General features: G+C 38.3%; 2 protein-coding genes across 2 annotated transcripts; one reads left to right on the top strand and one right to left on the bottom strand.

Annotated features, from left to right (window-relative positions):
- Positions 1–2,524: 2,524 nt before the first annotated feature.
- rgs9bp (regulator of G protein signaling 9 binding protein) lies at positions 2,525–4,938 on the top strand. The gene has a single exon (XM_023331982.1). The coding sequence runs from the start codon at positions 3,270–3,272 to the stop codon at positions 4,005–4,007; it is 738 nt and encodes a 245-aa protein (XP_023187750.1). The 5' UTR covers positions 2,525–3,269; the 3' UTR covers positions 4,008–4,938.
- A 4,994-nt stretch (positions 4,939–9,932) lies between these two features.
- On the bottom strand, positions 9,933–14,431 carry nudt19 (nudix hydrolase 19). Its single transcript, XM_005796170.3, has 3 exons — positions 13,578–14,431; positions 11,755–11,962; positions 9,933–10,562 (listed from the first exon to the last, which is right to left on the bottom strand). Exons 1-3 carry the CDS (start codon positions 14,334–14,336, stop codon positions 10,348–10,350), a joined length of 1,182 nt encoding a protein of 393 aa, XP_005796227.1. The 5' UTR covers positions 14,337–14,431; the 3' UTR covers positions 9,933–10,347.

Here is a 14,431-nt window from a genome sequence, read left to right as displayed (position 1 = left end):
TGGCGGTCTGTTCAGGATAAAGCTTGTGCACTTTGAAATTGACCTCATGCCTTATTTGAGGTTTCCCTAAAAACTGCACAGTCTAACATTGGGTGAATTTGCTAGTATAACACTTCTGGGAGATAATAGATAACAGTTTCAATGTTTTCCACTTGACTGATCGAGTTAAATGAATGACCTTATAACATTTCTCAGTGGGATGGGCAGCAGCGACTGCTTCTCTATAAACGTTGGTGATGTCTTTCTAGACTGGCATTGTGTTGACACACTTTCGAAAAGGCTCAACCAGCTCACTGCCTAAATCCCTGATTTTAAGAAGATGGCCAATGCTTTAAGTGAATGTAGTCAAACAGAACTTGGGTGTGACATTAAGAGTCACATGTGAGAAAAGAGTTTACATGCTTACTTTTGTAAAACCAAAATGAAGCAAATTACTTCATTTTGTGTTAAGAGAACTCTTCTATCATATCACTGACAAGTAGAAAAGCAATTTTTAAATTTAAGTGTAAAACTTTTTTAAAAATGTAATTTTCTGAGTCAGTGTAAAAGTGTGACTAACATGTTATAGGGTTCCTGCTGCAGGGTTTCTGTATCTGTATAGGGTTTCTGTGCTCTGTGCACAGAAAATAAATTTAAAAAAAATCTTATTTTCCATTATGTGTTCACTCTGAAAACAGTCAGACCACCATTTGTTTAACTCATCCTACACATTGGTGTCTAACAAACCAGCTTATCTTCAATCTCATTACAGGAAAACAGACAAAGACTTCTGGCTTTATTCCTTTAACCTTTCTGAGTAAAGGCTATAGTAATTAGATCCCCATATTTACAGTCTGCAGGTCTTATCTTTTCCCACTGCACACCTCTTTCTCTTTTTAAATCAGCACTGTAATGTAAAAACATTACAGTGTTTTTACATTATATCGTAATGTGTGAGCAATGTGCATACAGTTTCAGTGAGCAAAGAGTTTTATGCTTCAAAGTGCAAGCAAAGATAAGAAAGAAATCCCTTTGTCGCATCAGAAGTCATCCGAAGGTAACAGTGAGCTTCCTCACTCCATCTTGTGGCATCCCCTGCTCTTTAGTCCATTAGCTCTCCAGTGCTGTCACTGCATCATTAGGCCCCATCCGCTTCAATAATGCAAAATGAGCGAAGCAGGCAAACACCATAAAGCCTTCTTATCTGTCTTGCACCTCCTAGCACAGCAGGAGCCAACTTACTAACCACACATTATCCAGCTGATGGTGTGAGCAGCAGCTGGCATCATGCTGGCCTATAAAACCTGTATTAGTTGTGGCATCTCACAAAGTAATCACTGCAGACTAATTGTTAGTCACATGAAATGAGGGCTAATAGTGAATCTGTCAGTCTATGTGTAATTAGTGTATGATGTGTAATGTATAGGCATGTTAACATATGAAAATTGCTTGTTATGATTATTTTGTTTAAATTCATCATGGTCAGAGGTTGGTTGAATATCCAACTATTGCATTCAAGTAAAAATGACTCAAGTAAGAGTAAAAAAAAAAAAGAGAGAAAGCAGCTACTTTAATCACAGAACAGTAGTTGTAGTCATAGTAGCGGTAGAAATATCATACTTATGAATTGGCAAATTCGATAACTTCCTTTTCTGAAAAAGATGCTGCAGACAAATTACAATCTGCAAACTAAAGCACCCAGAATCCAGACTCTTGTGTTTTTATCCGAGAATAAGATACTGAAAATTGGTTTTAATTGTCTTGAAACGAAGCTTTGTACTCCAAAGCACAACACATTTATGCCAAGTTTCTCACAGTCAAAGTTTTTAGGAAGCTTTCTCTCTGACCATCTGTTGTACTAATGGTTCAAACAAAATACAAACATATTGGTCTAGGTTTAGGTCAATTGCTTTGTAATATTTTCTACATGTCCTGCTAAGTAAAGGGTACAATGCTACTATAATGAGAAATCAGAGGGTAGATATAAGTTAAACATTAAACGGTAGGAGACACATCTAGCTAAAGTTGTCTTTCTTAGCATTAGCTGTTTCTGTTTCTGTGCATACAGTAAAAACAAAGCATCTCTTCCTAACGCAGTTATAAAGCACAAAATATCACCATTTAACACATGGCGCTTTCTTTTGGTTGAAATCTATCTCTTTCTGTGAGCATCTTAATTCCAGACTGAGTTTTTAGTGTCACTGTTATCATGTATTATTTAATTGTTGATCTCTTTCTAAAACAGCAGCTTATTACTTACTAACAAATGTTTTATGTTAATCGCTAAAATTGAAAATCGTCCACTTTCTGAATTAGTTTACTGAAATACATAGATTTATATCAATAGACTGATGATATTTATTTTTTTTAGATGCGGCTGTGTAGATTTATAATCTCGGTTACACATCAATTCAGAAACGACTCATCAAAAAAAAATAAAAAAAAATCTAATTGTTTAATTCGTCTTGGACAGTAGACGGTAATATGCAGGAATCCAGATGGTTGATGATGGATGATGGCTTTCCACTTCACGCACAGAGCAGCCAATGACAGGACGCGGCTGAAGCAAATGCCTCTGGGATCAAACCAATGGGAGAGGAGCGTCCCTGTCTCCCCGACTGCCTTCTGAATGGCACTGTTTTGTGCGTACATGTGACCGCAGAAGGCGCTCGCTGGTATTTAAACGTCAACCACAGGGTGCTGAAGTGGACAGCTCCCCACGCAGATAAACAGCGCCGAACCGAGGCGCGATGGCTGCCTATGCTCCTCCTGGTGGGTTCCTCTCGGCTTCCTCTCCTCGTAACTCTGAATGAAAACACCAGTGACTCCCAGCCTGCGCGTTATTTCCGAACACTGACGGAGGGAGGGAGACATCGTGCAGTAAGGCGGATGCCGGGGCACCTGTAGCTGATTCTGGATCACCGGTTCAGAAAAATCGGGCTGTTTCACATCAGTTTCGTGTTGGTTCTGCAGGATACGGGCTCTGGTGCCGTTTTGGTCCCGTGACAAGGAAGAGCAAATGTCACCCAAAGCCTTTTAGGTGACGGAAGCATTAATTTCTAAGCCGCTCTGTGTGCCTGCTCGTACGCAGGGGGAGCATGGATAGAGATGAATTTCCTCTGGCTGGAGCGCTGTGTGGATTTGTAAAGCGGGCGGTGTGCTACCGTGGAAACTGAACTGAAGAGAGGGACAAAAGCACCGCAACTAACCTGGCCTTTTCCTCCAAAGAACCTTTGGTTTGTTGTTTTCCATTTTGTTAAGGAGGATATTGCAATTTCCCCCTATCAGTGATGGGGAAAGAGGAGTGCAAAACAATGCTGGATGCTTTGAACAAAGTCACAGCCTGCTACAGGCACCTGGTCATCGCTCTGGGAAGCACATCGGATTCCCAGAACCTGCGAGAGGAGCTAAAGAAGACCCGCAAAAAGGCCCAGGAGCTGGCCGTGGCCAACAGGACTAAACTGACCACCCTGCTCAAAGATAAGACCATCAGCAAGGAGGACCGCGCCGAGTATGAGCGCCTCTGGGTGCTGTTCTCCAGCAGCATGGAGCTCCTGGAGGTGGACATGAAGAGATCCTTGGAGATAGGGCAGGACTTCCCCCTCAAGGTGCCCACCAGGCACCTGATCCAGACGGGCATGACCGGCAGCACTAATGCGGTGGCCGCCCGGGCCATGAGCGTCCAGAACATGAAGTACGAGGCCGACAGCAACATCGACACGGTGGACCTCAGGGACCTGCAGACCGAGATCACGCAGGTGAGCCAGATGATGGAGGAGATGGAGATGAAGGTGCAGGTGGCGCCGTGGGCCGTGGTGGCAAAACAAGAAGCGGGCGCCGAGCTCAAGTCCAACATGAGCGTTGGGAACTCTTCCGTGGGTGTCATCTCCATCTGCGAAGAGGAGCCCAAAGACGATGAAGGTGGAGGCGGCAGGGAGGGGGGTTCTGGGTCGGTCGGCGCCGTGGTGGTGTTCTTTGTCATCGTGGCAGTGGCTCTGGTTCTAGGATATTTAGTTGTCAATATGTAGTAACTGTCTGACCGACAGCAGGCCCTAAAGGACACCTTCTCGGCTTTCCACGGGAGATATCCGTGTGAAAGGGCAAGAGCTCTACAAGACAGAGGGGGGTCTTGAAGCGGTGAAAAGACAAATGTTCCTACCCAAAGTTATAAATCTTTCTTGGATTTTTGAATGTATTTGTTGGATCTGAAGAGTTGCACTTGATAAAACATAGGCTACTAAAATATTATAGACAGTGTGAGCCTGGGAGAGAATGGCCATCGGTCCTTAAAGGCATTTGGAGGGGGCAATAGGTCATGTATTTTTGGAAGAGAGGAAAAAAAAGTCATAAAATTACGTGACAGTGTCTGGCCATCAGAGGGATATACACAACACGTAATCCAAGTGGATTAGTGGAAAAGCTCAAGCGTAAATGTAGCCGATGGTTAAGTATCCCTGTTGATGTCCATCTGACTGATTTAAAGTCTCGATTTCACTCCAGAACAGTCAGGTGTGTTCACACAAGCAGGTTGAAACATCTCGTCTTAAAATTAGGTCCATGCCTTCGGAAGCTAGAGCCAGCAGTTAATCCCTACGTAACACTTTGGTAGGGGTTGCACAAATCTGCACTGCTCCACCGTCCTGACAGCACAGTTTTAATGCACCATAATAATCTCTACAATTGCACTGCAATAGGCCTGCATCTTACTGAACTCAACTGCATCCAATTTCAGAGGCTTCATGAGAAACAGGACAAGATGTGAACAGTCGTTTCTTATTGCACCTTTTTCACTGCAAAGCCTGTTCCTTGTTTCTATTCAGGGTTTTCTTGCAGTTTTGAATGTAAAAACATTGCAACTTGTGAATTGAATATTTGTACATACAATCTATACAGCTGTTTCAGGTCATGTAAATACAATCTAGTATATTTATTATAATAAAATTTTGAAACACTCTTGAATATGTGAATTCAGTTTCAAGAAAGCTCTGCTGGTGGTGCACAAACGATCTCTGTATGCCATCCGACGTTACACAGCTGCCTTTGAGAAAAATCTCACCACCATTCGTTGTGATAAATGTCAGGTCTAGATCACTACAAAGATGGAGATACATACCCATAATGCACTTAGAGATATTTCAAGCAGGGATTAGTCTCAGATTTAACAACCTTAGTGTTAAATTATTGTGAAAGGAGAGTGACACAGATGCTACTTTAGCTCCTTAATAGTTTTAAATCTAAGAGTCTTTAGAGGTATTTCTGGACTGGCACCAGGGTGAGACTAGTAGTGATGGGATAATGGTCCCGGGTCACAATGAACTTAGTGAGCTGAAGAAAAATAGTTGTGAACTAGACACTTAACTTTCTAATCTACAAACGTGGATTAAACCTTTCGCCGAATGTCTGAATTTCAAACAAAATCTATGTAGATGCATTCGATGCACTCAGAAAACAAAATAAGTAAAAGACTGAAATATTGTGCTAACGAGTATCATATTATCTGCTTTCTTTGTTATAAAGCTTTAGCAACAAATTTAGTTTCATTTAGTTTTTCGGCATATTGAAAGAATTTTTGATCAATAATAAACTGTATGTGAATGATACAAAACAAGTGTACTATTGAAGATTAAAGAAATATTGATTTTAATGTGTTGGGTCCAGAATGTTGAAATATTGAGTTGAAAACTAATGCTCAGAGAAGAACAATTTTATGACAGCAAAACTATTGTCATTCTTTACCATTAGTACCGGTAGGTTATATTTATTCTATATTAAATTTAGAATTCTCCAAAGATTTTTTCGTAATGATTTTAAAAAGTATGAAGGATTGAAAAGCCAAAACAGAGGAAAGATGGGATTAATGAGTTGAGTGGCACTTTTTGTTGGATAGTATCTATGCAAACCAGTAATCCTTATTCACAGACATAATTTACACAATAATCTATCTATCTATCTATCTATCTATCTATCTATCTATCTATCTATCTATCTATCTATCTATCTATCTATCTATCTATCTATCTATCTATCTATCTATCTATCTATCTATCTATCTATCTATCTATCTATCTATCTATCTATCTATCTATCTATCTATCTATCTATCTATCTATCTATCTATCTATCTATCTATCTATCTATCTATCTATCTATCTATCTATCTATCTATCTATCTATCTATCTATCTCTGCCCATATAAAGAGCTGTTTTAAAAATCAAGATCCTAACTGTTCATTATAAATGTCTGTTTTAGTTCACTTTCAGTCAAAAATCATAATTTCATACTATGAAAAAATCACATTTGCAGGAAGTAGTAAAATGTGTTTTACTACAAACCAATTTTAGTATTTTCTGTCCTTTCGTATGAAAATGTCTCACATACATTTTCTGCATTAAAACTGAAACATCTGGACCTTGGATATTTGATCCAAGGTCCTTTGGTTGCCAAACTCCTTTCTATCAATGACAATTTTTGGTAAAAAAAAATGCAGCTGAAGATATTTACAGTAAAACATAATTAAAAAATAAATGACATTTTTAGTTGCCTTTCTCGAGATAAGTACTGAAATATTGGCTGATAAATTTGGATCTACTGAAAACACGATGCTTTTATTAAAAGCTAAGAATTAGCAACAGATCTCTTGTCAGTACATATAAATTAAAAAAAAGATCTTTGTCAATCAGATCTTCCCTAAAGATGGGGAGTGTTCAAGGTTTCCTATTTGGAATGTTGTAAAGCCTGTTCAATTTCTTCTGCCTGAAAAGGTTAAAGGATAAAAGATAAATTACAAAATTTTCATTTTTATTTTTCTCTGATGTGTTCGCCATCCAGTTTGCGAGTCTTCTTTGATTACTGTTTAGAAACATTAAAAAGAGCAACACATGAAATATGCTGACTGAATTTCTTGTAAGGACCTTGGTGGATAAAAATCAATGGCTGCTGAGTTCACATCTGAGTCACAACGAGTTTTCAAACGTCTCATTTATTGTTGTAGTTATTTCACAAGTTCTCCAGCAGTGACTCATGGACCTCTATGTTCTGTGCTCTAAATCCATGGCAGACTTTTTGCCATCCTTGGATCCAAAAATATAAAAAGCAATAAATTAAACGTGGTGGAAAGGAGGAGGTTTTATATAGTTGAAGAGACAATGATTCCTCATCCCCAATAATACGTCTTAAAAAAAGAGAGTAAAATGAATGCAGCAACAACATCAATAACAACGTTTTTCAGGTGAGTATGTTTATATTTTTGTATCAGTCTAAAGACATTTTATTAAAAGAACTTCTGCATGATCCAATTCATGTCACCTGAACTCATACACCAAGCTAGTTCAGAAAAAAAAGGTAATATCCACTCTGTGGGCAGAGACAGACCAAAGCATCATCACTTTATCTGGACTTGGATGCAAGGTTTCCAAAGCTGTGAGTTTCCATAGAAACCCTCAACAGACTGCAAACAGCACAGAAGGTTGAGCGGTGTTATTTCGACTCGCCCCCCCTCCCCCCTTTCTTCACTGCTGCTCAACACACACACATGCACACCCCCACACACACGCACACAGCACTCTGAAGCAGAAGGAGAAGATGTGAGAAGAGGAGAAGGCAGCACCAGCAAGATGACAGAATCTCAAGATCTTGTGTCTCGCTGTAATAAAATATGCCAAAAATCTAACGTGGCAGGATGGAGAATGATCAGGTTTGTGGTTCAAAGTGTTTCAGTCAAGTCAGTCACTTCATAGTCTTCATTTAGGTATCCAGGCAACACTGCGATACCTAAGTGTTTAATTTAAAATCTAAATCAAATAGAGAATCACTGACATCACAATAACTTAGGAACACATCTCTATTTAGTTAACCACAAAGCTTTTGAACCATCTTTGTTTGCTCAACTTTCTTTTAATCTTTCAAATTATCTAGATATACATTTCATCTTAGAGTATGTCAAGAGCTTTTCTATGTACTTTGATTGCTTTTTTAGCTTTGTATCAGCCTAGCAACTCCTTTCATAGTTTGTGTCTGTCTGTTATCCTTTCTTACACTTAATCAACATTTAGATTTAGATTTCTTATCTCCAGACACTCAATGCCCTCAGATCCACTTCAGCTGCCTTGCTCGATTTTATCATTCAGACAAAATTAACAATTGTCTCAGCCAACAAACAGGCTTTCTCAAACTCCTAAATCGTTTCTCAAAACAACACGCCCTGTGGTTCTGTTTATATGAAAGCCATCTGAAGCATGTGGCCCTCTGAAACAAGACAAAGCAAGAGATCTTGAGGGCCAAACAGCCTGATAGCCCAGAGGTCATCCAGAGGTTTGTTAGCTTTTTATATCACCAGCTCTTTTGTTGGCAGCCCGAAGAATGGAAGTTTTAGTTATCACTGGGGGCTGCAACTAATGATTATTTTAGTAATCGATTATTCAGACGATTAATCAATTAATCCTAAAAAAATTGGTTCATTCAGTAGATTTTTCATTTAACCATTCAAACAATATTAGAAATACAATAAAAGATGCAAATAAACAAATAGTTCATCTTCTTTTTCAAATAAAAACATAAATATTTTACTGCTTAAAATGTAATAACGTAGCATTCCATTAGAGGATGCTTGAACATTTGTAGCAAAAGAGGCACCTGCTGCTAAAAAGTACTTCTAACATGTTAAGTCTGCTTGATTTAACACCAATACAGTGTAGGGCTGATCTGATGATTATTTTTTGGACTAAACAATTAATATTTGTATAGCAAAAGGTGCTTAATAAGAGATTTCTTTTCTTTTTTTTCTTACTGAATTTTAACCAGTCGAAACTAAAACTATGCCACCTGAGGAGTCCAAGGTAGAACCTATTTACAGACAAAGCTTTTTTTTTATCTTAAATGCAAAGTATATATATTTTTGTGCAAGTTTGGCTTAACTACTTCTCTGAGTATGTTGGTCTTTTAGCAAAAGGCCTTTTAAGAGTTTGTATACTCCAGTTAACAATCAATCAATTATTAAATTAGACAATTATTTCAATAATAGATTTAAGATTAATCGTTTCACCTCTAGTTTCATGATCCAAAGTGTAATTTTTTTTTCTGACCACATATTAAGTTGTACAGCACTGGGCCCTTTGTGCAGCAAGAGAATACGACAGAAATAGAAAACTACTCAGAGTAAAAAGAAAAGAAAAAAGTAAAGAGGTCAGAGTACATTACATACTGTATATATCCCTTTGGCTTTCACTCCCCAGACAAAAAAATATTAAAGTGTTAATACTATTATACAAATATTGTTTGTCTTAAACATGCAGTGCAATCTAACTGGCCATATGCTAATACTGTGAGCAGGCCTGTGTCTGAGGATGTCTAGTTGTTGGAATGAGTAACTAATGTAACTTTTGTTGGTGGCTCTGAGCATCTGCAGTGTTTGATTTATTGCATTTTTTTTCATGTTACAATAAAAGTTTCAAAATATACTTGAAAATATATAAAAATGAAAATAAAGAGTCCATAATAATAAATAAATTAGTTTCTGCTTGTATCAATTACATTTTTATATCGCAGTCTAAATTAAATTACATCACAGTATTTGCATGCGTATTCATGTATGCTTAGATGACTGTATGTCCTGCACACATTATGTCAATGGAGAAGATATGCAGACAGTTAAAAGCACAAACAGACTGAACTGCTGCATCACCAAATAACTGAACTAATTATTCAAATTTAAAGGCACCAGACTGTTTCAAAATAAAATATATTTCTCTCTATTAATTGTTTTAGTCATGATAATATAAGTCCTAAAATTGGGATGTAGACTTAGGGTGAAAGAACTTTTGTTATAATATTAATATTACAACAATATTACTGCTTTTATTCACCTCAGAATATTTGATACAAGAGAACGCCAAGACAGACATTTATTTATTGTTCTTTATTTTGAAGTCAAGACAAAAAAAAAAAACCTTCCTGGCAATGACTTCACTGAAGAAAACACACAAAAACATGAATTTTGTTCCAAAAAACAAAACCTACCTTTTATCAGACTACTTCACTAGAACTGCTTTAGTCAGAGCAACTGTGCTGCTATACAGTACATAATTGTGCTTATTCACATTTTTTTTTTAAATTAAACCCAGCTCCTGTATTAATTTAAGTAATTAGTAGCCATTTTATACAAAATAAATATAAATGCAAGTTATCCAAATTACAGTTAGTTTTTTTTTCTTTTCAATATGAGAGATTTAACATAACACAGACACCAACAGAACTTGATGCAGTTATTAGTGATCAGACTTCAGCAGCAGACATACTGCCAGTAAATTTCATGTCAACGTCTTTTTGTAATTGTGTGCAAAAATATGAATAAAAAGATGTTTCGGTGTAGATCAAAGTTGACTTTCTGGATGATGTGACAAGGCTGGCGCCATAACAGGGAGAAGGTGGTTATACTTGGGTCTGACAGTGATCTGTAGGGTTGTAGTGTAAGGGTCTGACATCACCATACGGTGCAAATCAGAATCATCTGTTGGATCCTCCAACTGAGAGTCTTTGTGGTCATCCTCGGTCGGCTTTGAAGGGTCTGCTGGATACAGCTTGTCCCCTAGAAAGAAGATGGAACAAATGTGAAAAGTTAATAAATTTAATTATTATTGACTAGGTAATTGGTGAAATGTATCGCATCAAACAAGAATTTCCTGCATGCAGATTTCAGAACGGGATTATGCTGAGTCAGTCAAGTATTAACTTTCACATCTGCAATTCCCATTCAATTGATTAAGACCTAAGAATGCGACTCAAATCTGAATAAAATGTTATTTGCAAAAAAGGTACATTTTTATCATTCATTTCAGGCAATTATACTCATATAGCATATAGATTCATTATAAACAGACCTTGACTTTCTAATATTTAATGTTTGTGAGAAATTCTGATGTGAGAAACATTTTCATTACCATAATCATCAAAATTAGAGGAAATAAATATTCCACTGTCTGTAATAAATCTGTATAGTACAGTTTCACATAAAACAGTAAAACTTTTCCATGACATTCACATTTTTCAAGAAGTACCTGTGTGCACTAATCTAACTTGGAGGTTGTAGGACTTCCATATACTTTTTCACACTCCCCCCAAACTAAAAGCTACAATTCAAAGAGCAACAGAAGAGACAATATATCAGTTTGTGCTAAACTACTTTCCAAAAATACACCAGCAGACAGATGGGCAGCAAGTTCCCTCTGGCCAATAAAACCTATTTTCAGAGCTCATTACTCCAAATGCATCAGCGTTAATTTGACACACTTAGTTTTTCTTTGGAAATGAAGAGCACAGACCGGCGCACAAAGTCCAACGGCTGTTGGGGAAGCGATTTGATGCTCGACTCAAAGTAGAATTAAAGGTTGCAGGTACTTAACTAATGTAAGTCAGATATTTAACTAATGACTTGTATGCAGTTAAGAGGCTGAGATGCCAGAAGTACTTGAGATAAGGCTGAGAGTTAACAAAAAGTCTTTTACCACTTGCACAAAAAGGTGTGAAAAGACAACTAAGGAAAAAGCATTAGCCTAGTGTCTTCTAAATATAATTTAGGGGTTTAGATCAACAGGTGATACTGTGGTGTCTGCAATCACCACCTGTATACACGTATGGTTTCTAAAAGGGATGATGCAATAGTCATAATGCTGTATTCAAAGGTTCCAGCCCAACAAACCAAACTGAGATCATGGCGGCTGTTTATCCTGTAAGTATCAGTCAGGCCGACCATTAGAAGAGACATGGCCGATAATAAGCACCTGGGAGCAGAGAAATGTGTTGCTGATCTTGAAGGACGATAACAGGCATCCACCGATCGCAGCCTTGTGTTGCCCGCTGGTGGGCGAAGCTGTGGAGGTCATTCAGCAGTGGGAAGCGGCATATCCGGCTGAGCTCGTAGAACTGCGGAGGAGCAATCCAAAGTCGCCGGGCCTGGTAGCTCTGCAGGATCTCTGAGGGTGTGGACCACTGAAACGCACAACTGGTAGAGTTGATTCTTTTTTTTTGTAGTTTGAGACAACAAAATAAACCACAATGTCAGATGTGAAAGGGGTGAAATTAAAATACTGATGTTTAGTTGTTTTATGTTTTTAAAGCCATTTATTTTTAACCTTTGGTTACTGTGAGAAGAAGACTCATAGTTAGGCGTTTTACATATCAGTGAGGTGTTTAAAAAAGCTGCAAGACACTTCTGGAATCAATATGTTCTATTGAAGTTAGTCAGCTGTTTATACATGGAGCTAAACATTAGTGCATATCAGAAACCTGAATGTATGCAGCTTGTTGTACAACAAAGCTGTGCTGTTTGATCATTTCAATCAGTCAAATTCTGTCTTTCGTGATGCACGCTGAATTTTAAAATGTTGGCAGCCTTTTGGAATCTCAGTTAAGGTCACCGACAACTTGTTCTACAGGGAATACACAATAATTCTAACCAAACACATAAATATAGAACAGTGACAAACTTAAAAAAATAATAATAAAAAAAGCAGTAACTATTTTATCTTTGTTCTAAACTAGCTGTAAAATTCTGTACAACTACAGAGCTGTGTAATGCTGACTGCTCTCTCTTTCACACACAGTGTGACATCACCCCTGGTTCTAATAATAAGTTCTGGTCATTTCTTCTGTATAATTATCTACCTTAATCCTGGTGGTGATGCTAGAAGATCATATCCTGTTGTGGTAAGACAGCTGTAGCATATTGACTTGTTTTGGTATATAGTGAGCATAGTGAGCTGTCTTTTTAAAATGGTTAGCAGTTCAAACATTAGTAGTTCTGCTTAATTTCCTCTCCTTGTCTTTTTGTGTAGGTCATGCATGATATTCTTTCAAATTCTGCAAATGTCCAATATTGTCCATCAGATGAACGTTTTACTGAATGTCCTGCTGGTGTGGTCTTGTTGCTTGTACATTTTAGCCCAGCCAAGATAAAAATTTTAATTATACAATTAGGGAGCCCCTATGAAAAAACTTTGACTGTTATTTATGAAATGATTCAAGATAGTATTGACATGACAAGGGAGGATTTTATTGCAACGAAGGCCACGTCAAAATTTACTGAATCCAATGTCGAACCTTGAAGAATCTTTTTTGATATTTAAACATGGCCTCTTTTACAGACCTGTAGTCAACCCAGTACAGTTTTTCCAAAACATGGCTCTTTATATGCTGGGTTTCTACAGGTACACACTTTCTTTTCTGACCACCATCTCAGTGGAGTTGACAAGAAACACAAACAAGCTGGTCAAGTCTTCAAGCAATTCCCTTCAATATTTGAAAGATGAAGAGAACAATATGACGATATCCGTTTAAGACTGGTAATTTCACAACATATTTTCAGTGATTTATAGTGAGACAACTCTGTAATTTTAGGGCATTTTAGAAAAATTATGACTGTTACATTTTTATTTTTTTTTCCATAATATACAAGACAATTTTTGCCAATGTTTATTTAAACAGAAATCAGAATCAGGGGGGCTGTAAAATAAATATTGGTATTCGGAAATTGGTTATAAAATCGTTGATCGGTGCATATAGGATACGTTTTCAAAACCCAACTTGCTTATATTTCAAAAATTACCTGAAAGCGCTCAATTTCCTTCTCATCCTGCAGCGTGCTGGGCATCTCCTGCAAACAGCACACGAAGAAAGCTGTGTCAAACCTCGTCCTCCCATATTTGGCGGTGGGGGTCAGCCAGTTCGCCCACTCATGTAAAGCCCAGATGTTGGGCAAAATCTCCAACTCCTGGCACATCCTCATGAAGTTGGAGGGGTTCTTGTTCACCAATGCCCTCCACCTTGAGAGTTCATCACAACACAGTTTATGTTCTATGTGATGTTGACTAAACCGTGTGTCCTGAAGGCTTCTTAAAATGCGTTTCTCTTCCTTTTTAGGCACAACCAGCAACACCCCCGATTCCTCAAACGTCTCTCTAACGGCACAAATTCTCAGGGCGACTTCTCCCGGGATGGGAGAGCCGAGTTTTAATCGGTTCGTTGCAAAGATCGGGGGTCTGTTCTCCACGGGCTGCTTAACGCTCCTTAAACCAAAACCAGGGGAATTGAGAAAAGATTTAAAGACGTCTAACCAATCACTCGAAAAGTCTGAGGAGTCCACCATACCGCCGGGAAACACATACGCGTTGGGCATAAATGTGCTTTTAGCGCTTCGTTTGAGCAACAGGACGTCGTAATCAAACTGGGAGCTGTGCGGCAGCTGTGTCGCTGCGCCGTTGCCGTCCAGCGGAGTTCTTGACGACAAACTGTCCGCACCGAGCCTGCGCCCTGCGGTAAGGATTAGGGTGGACGCCTCTTTCCACTGCTTCAGAGCGGTGTTCATCTTCGAGCTACCAGAGCACTTGAAAGACTTTCAATTTCTGAAAGTTTCAAACCCTGTTCACCGTTCTCTCGGTTAGATCCTTTATATTACATGCG

Source organism: Xiphophorus maculatus, chromosome 4 (assembly GCF_002775205.1).
Source record: "Xiphophorus maculatus strain JP 163 A chromosome 4, X_maculatus-5.0-male, whole genome shotgun sequence".
Classification (NCBI taxonomy): Eukaryota; Metazoa; Chordata; class Actinopteri; order Cyprinodontiformes; family Poeciliidae; genus Xiphophorus; species Xiphophorus maculatus.
This window is presented reverse-complemented; position numbering and strand designations above follow the sequence as displayed.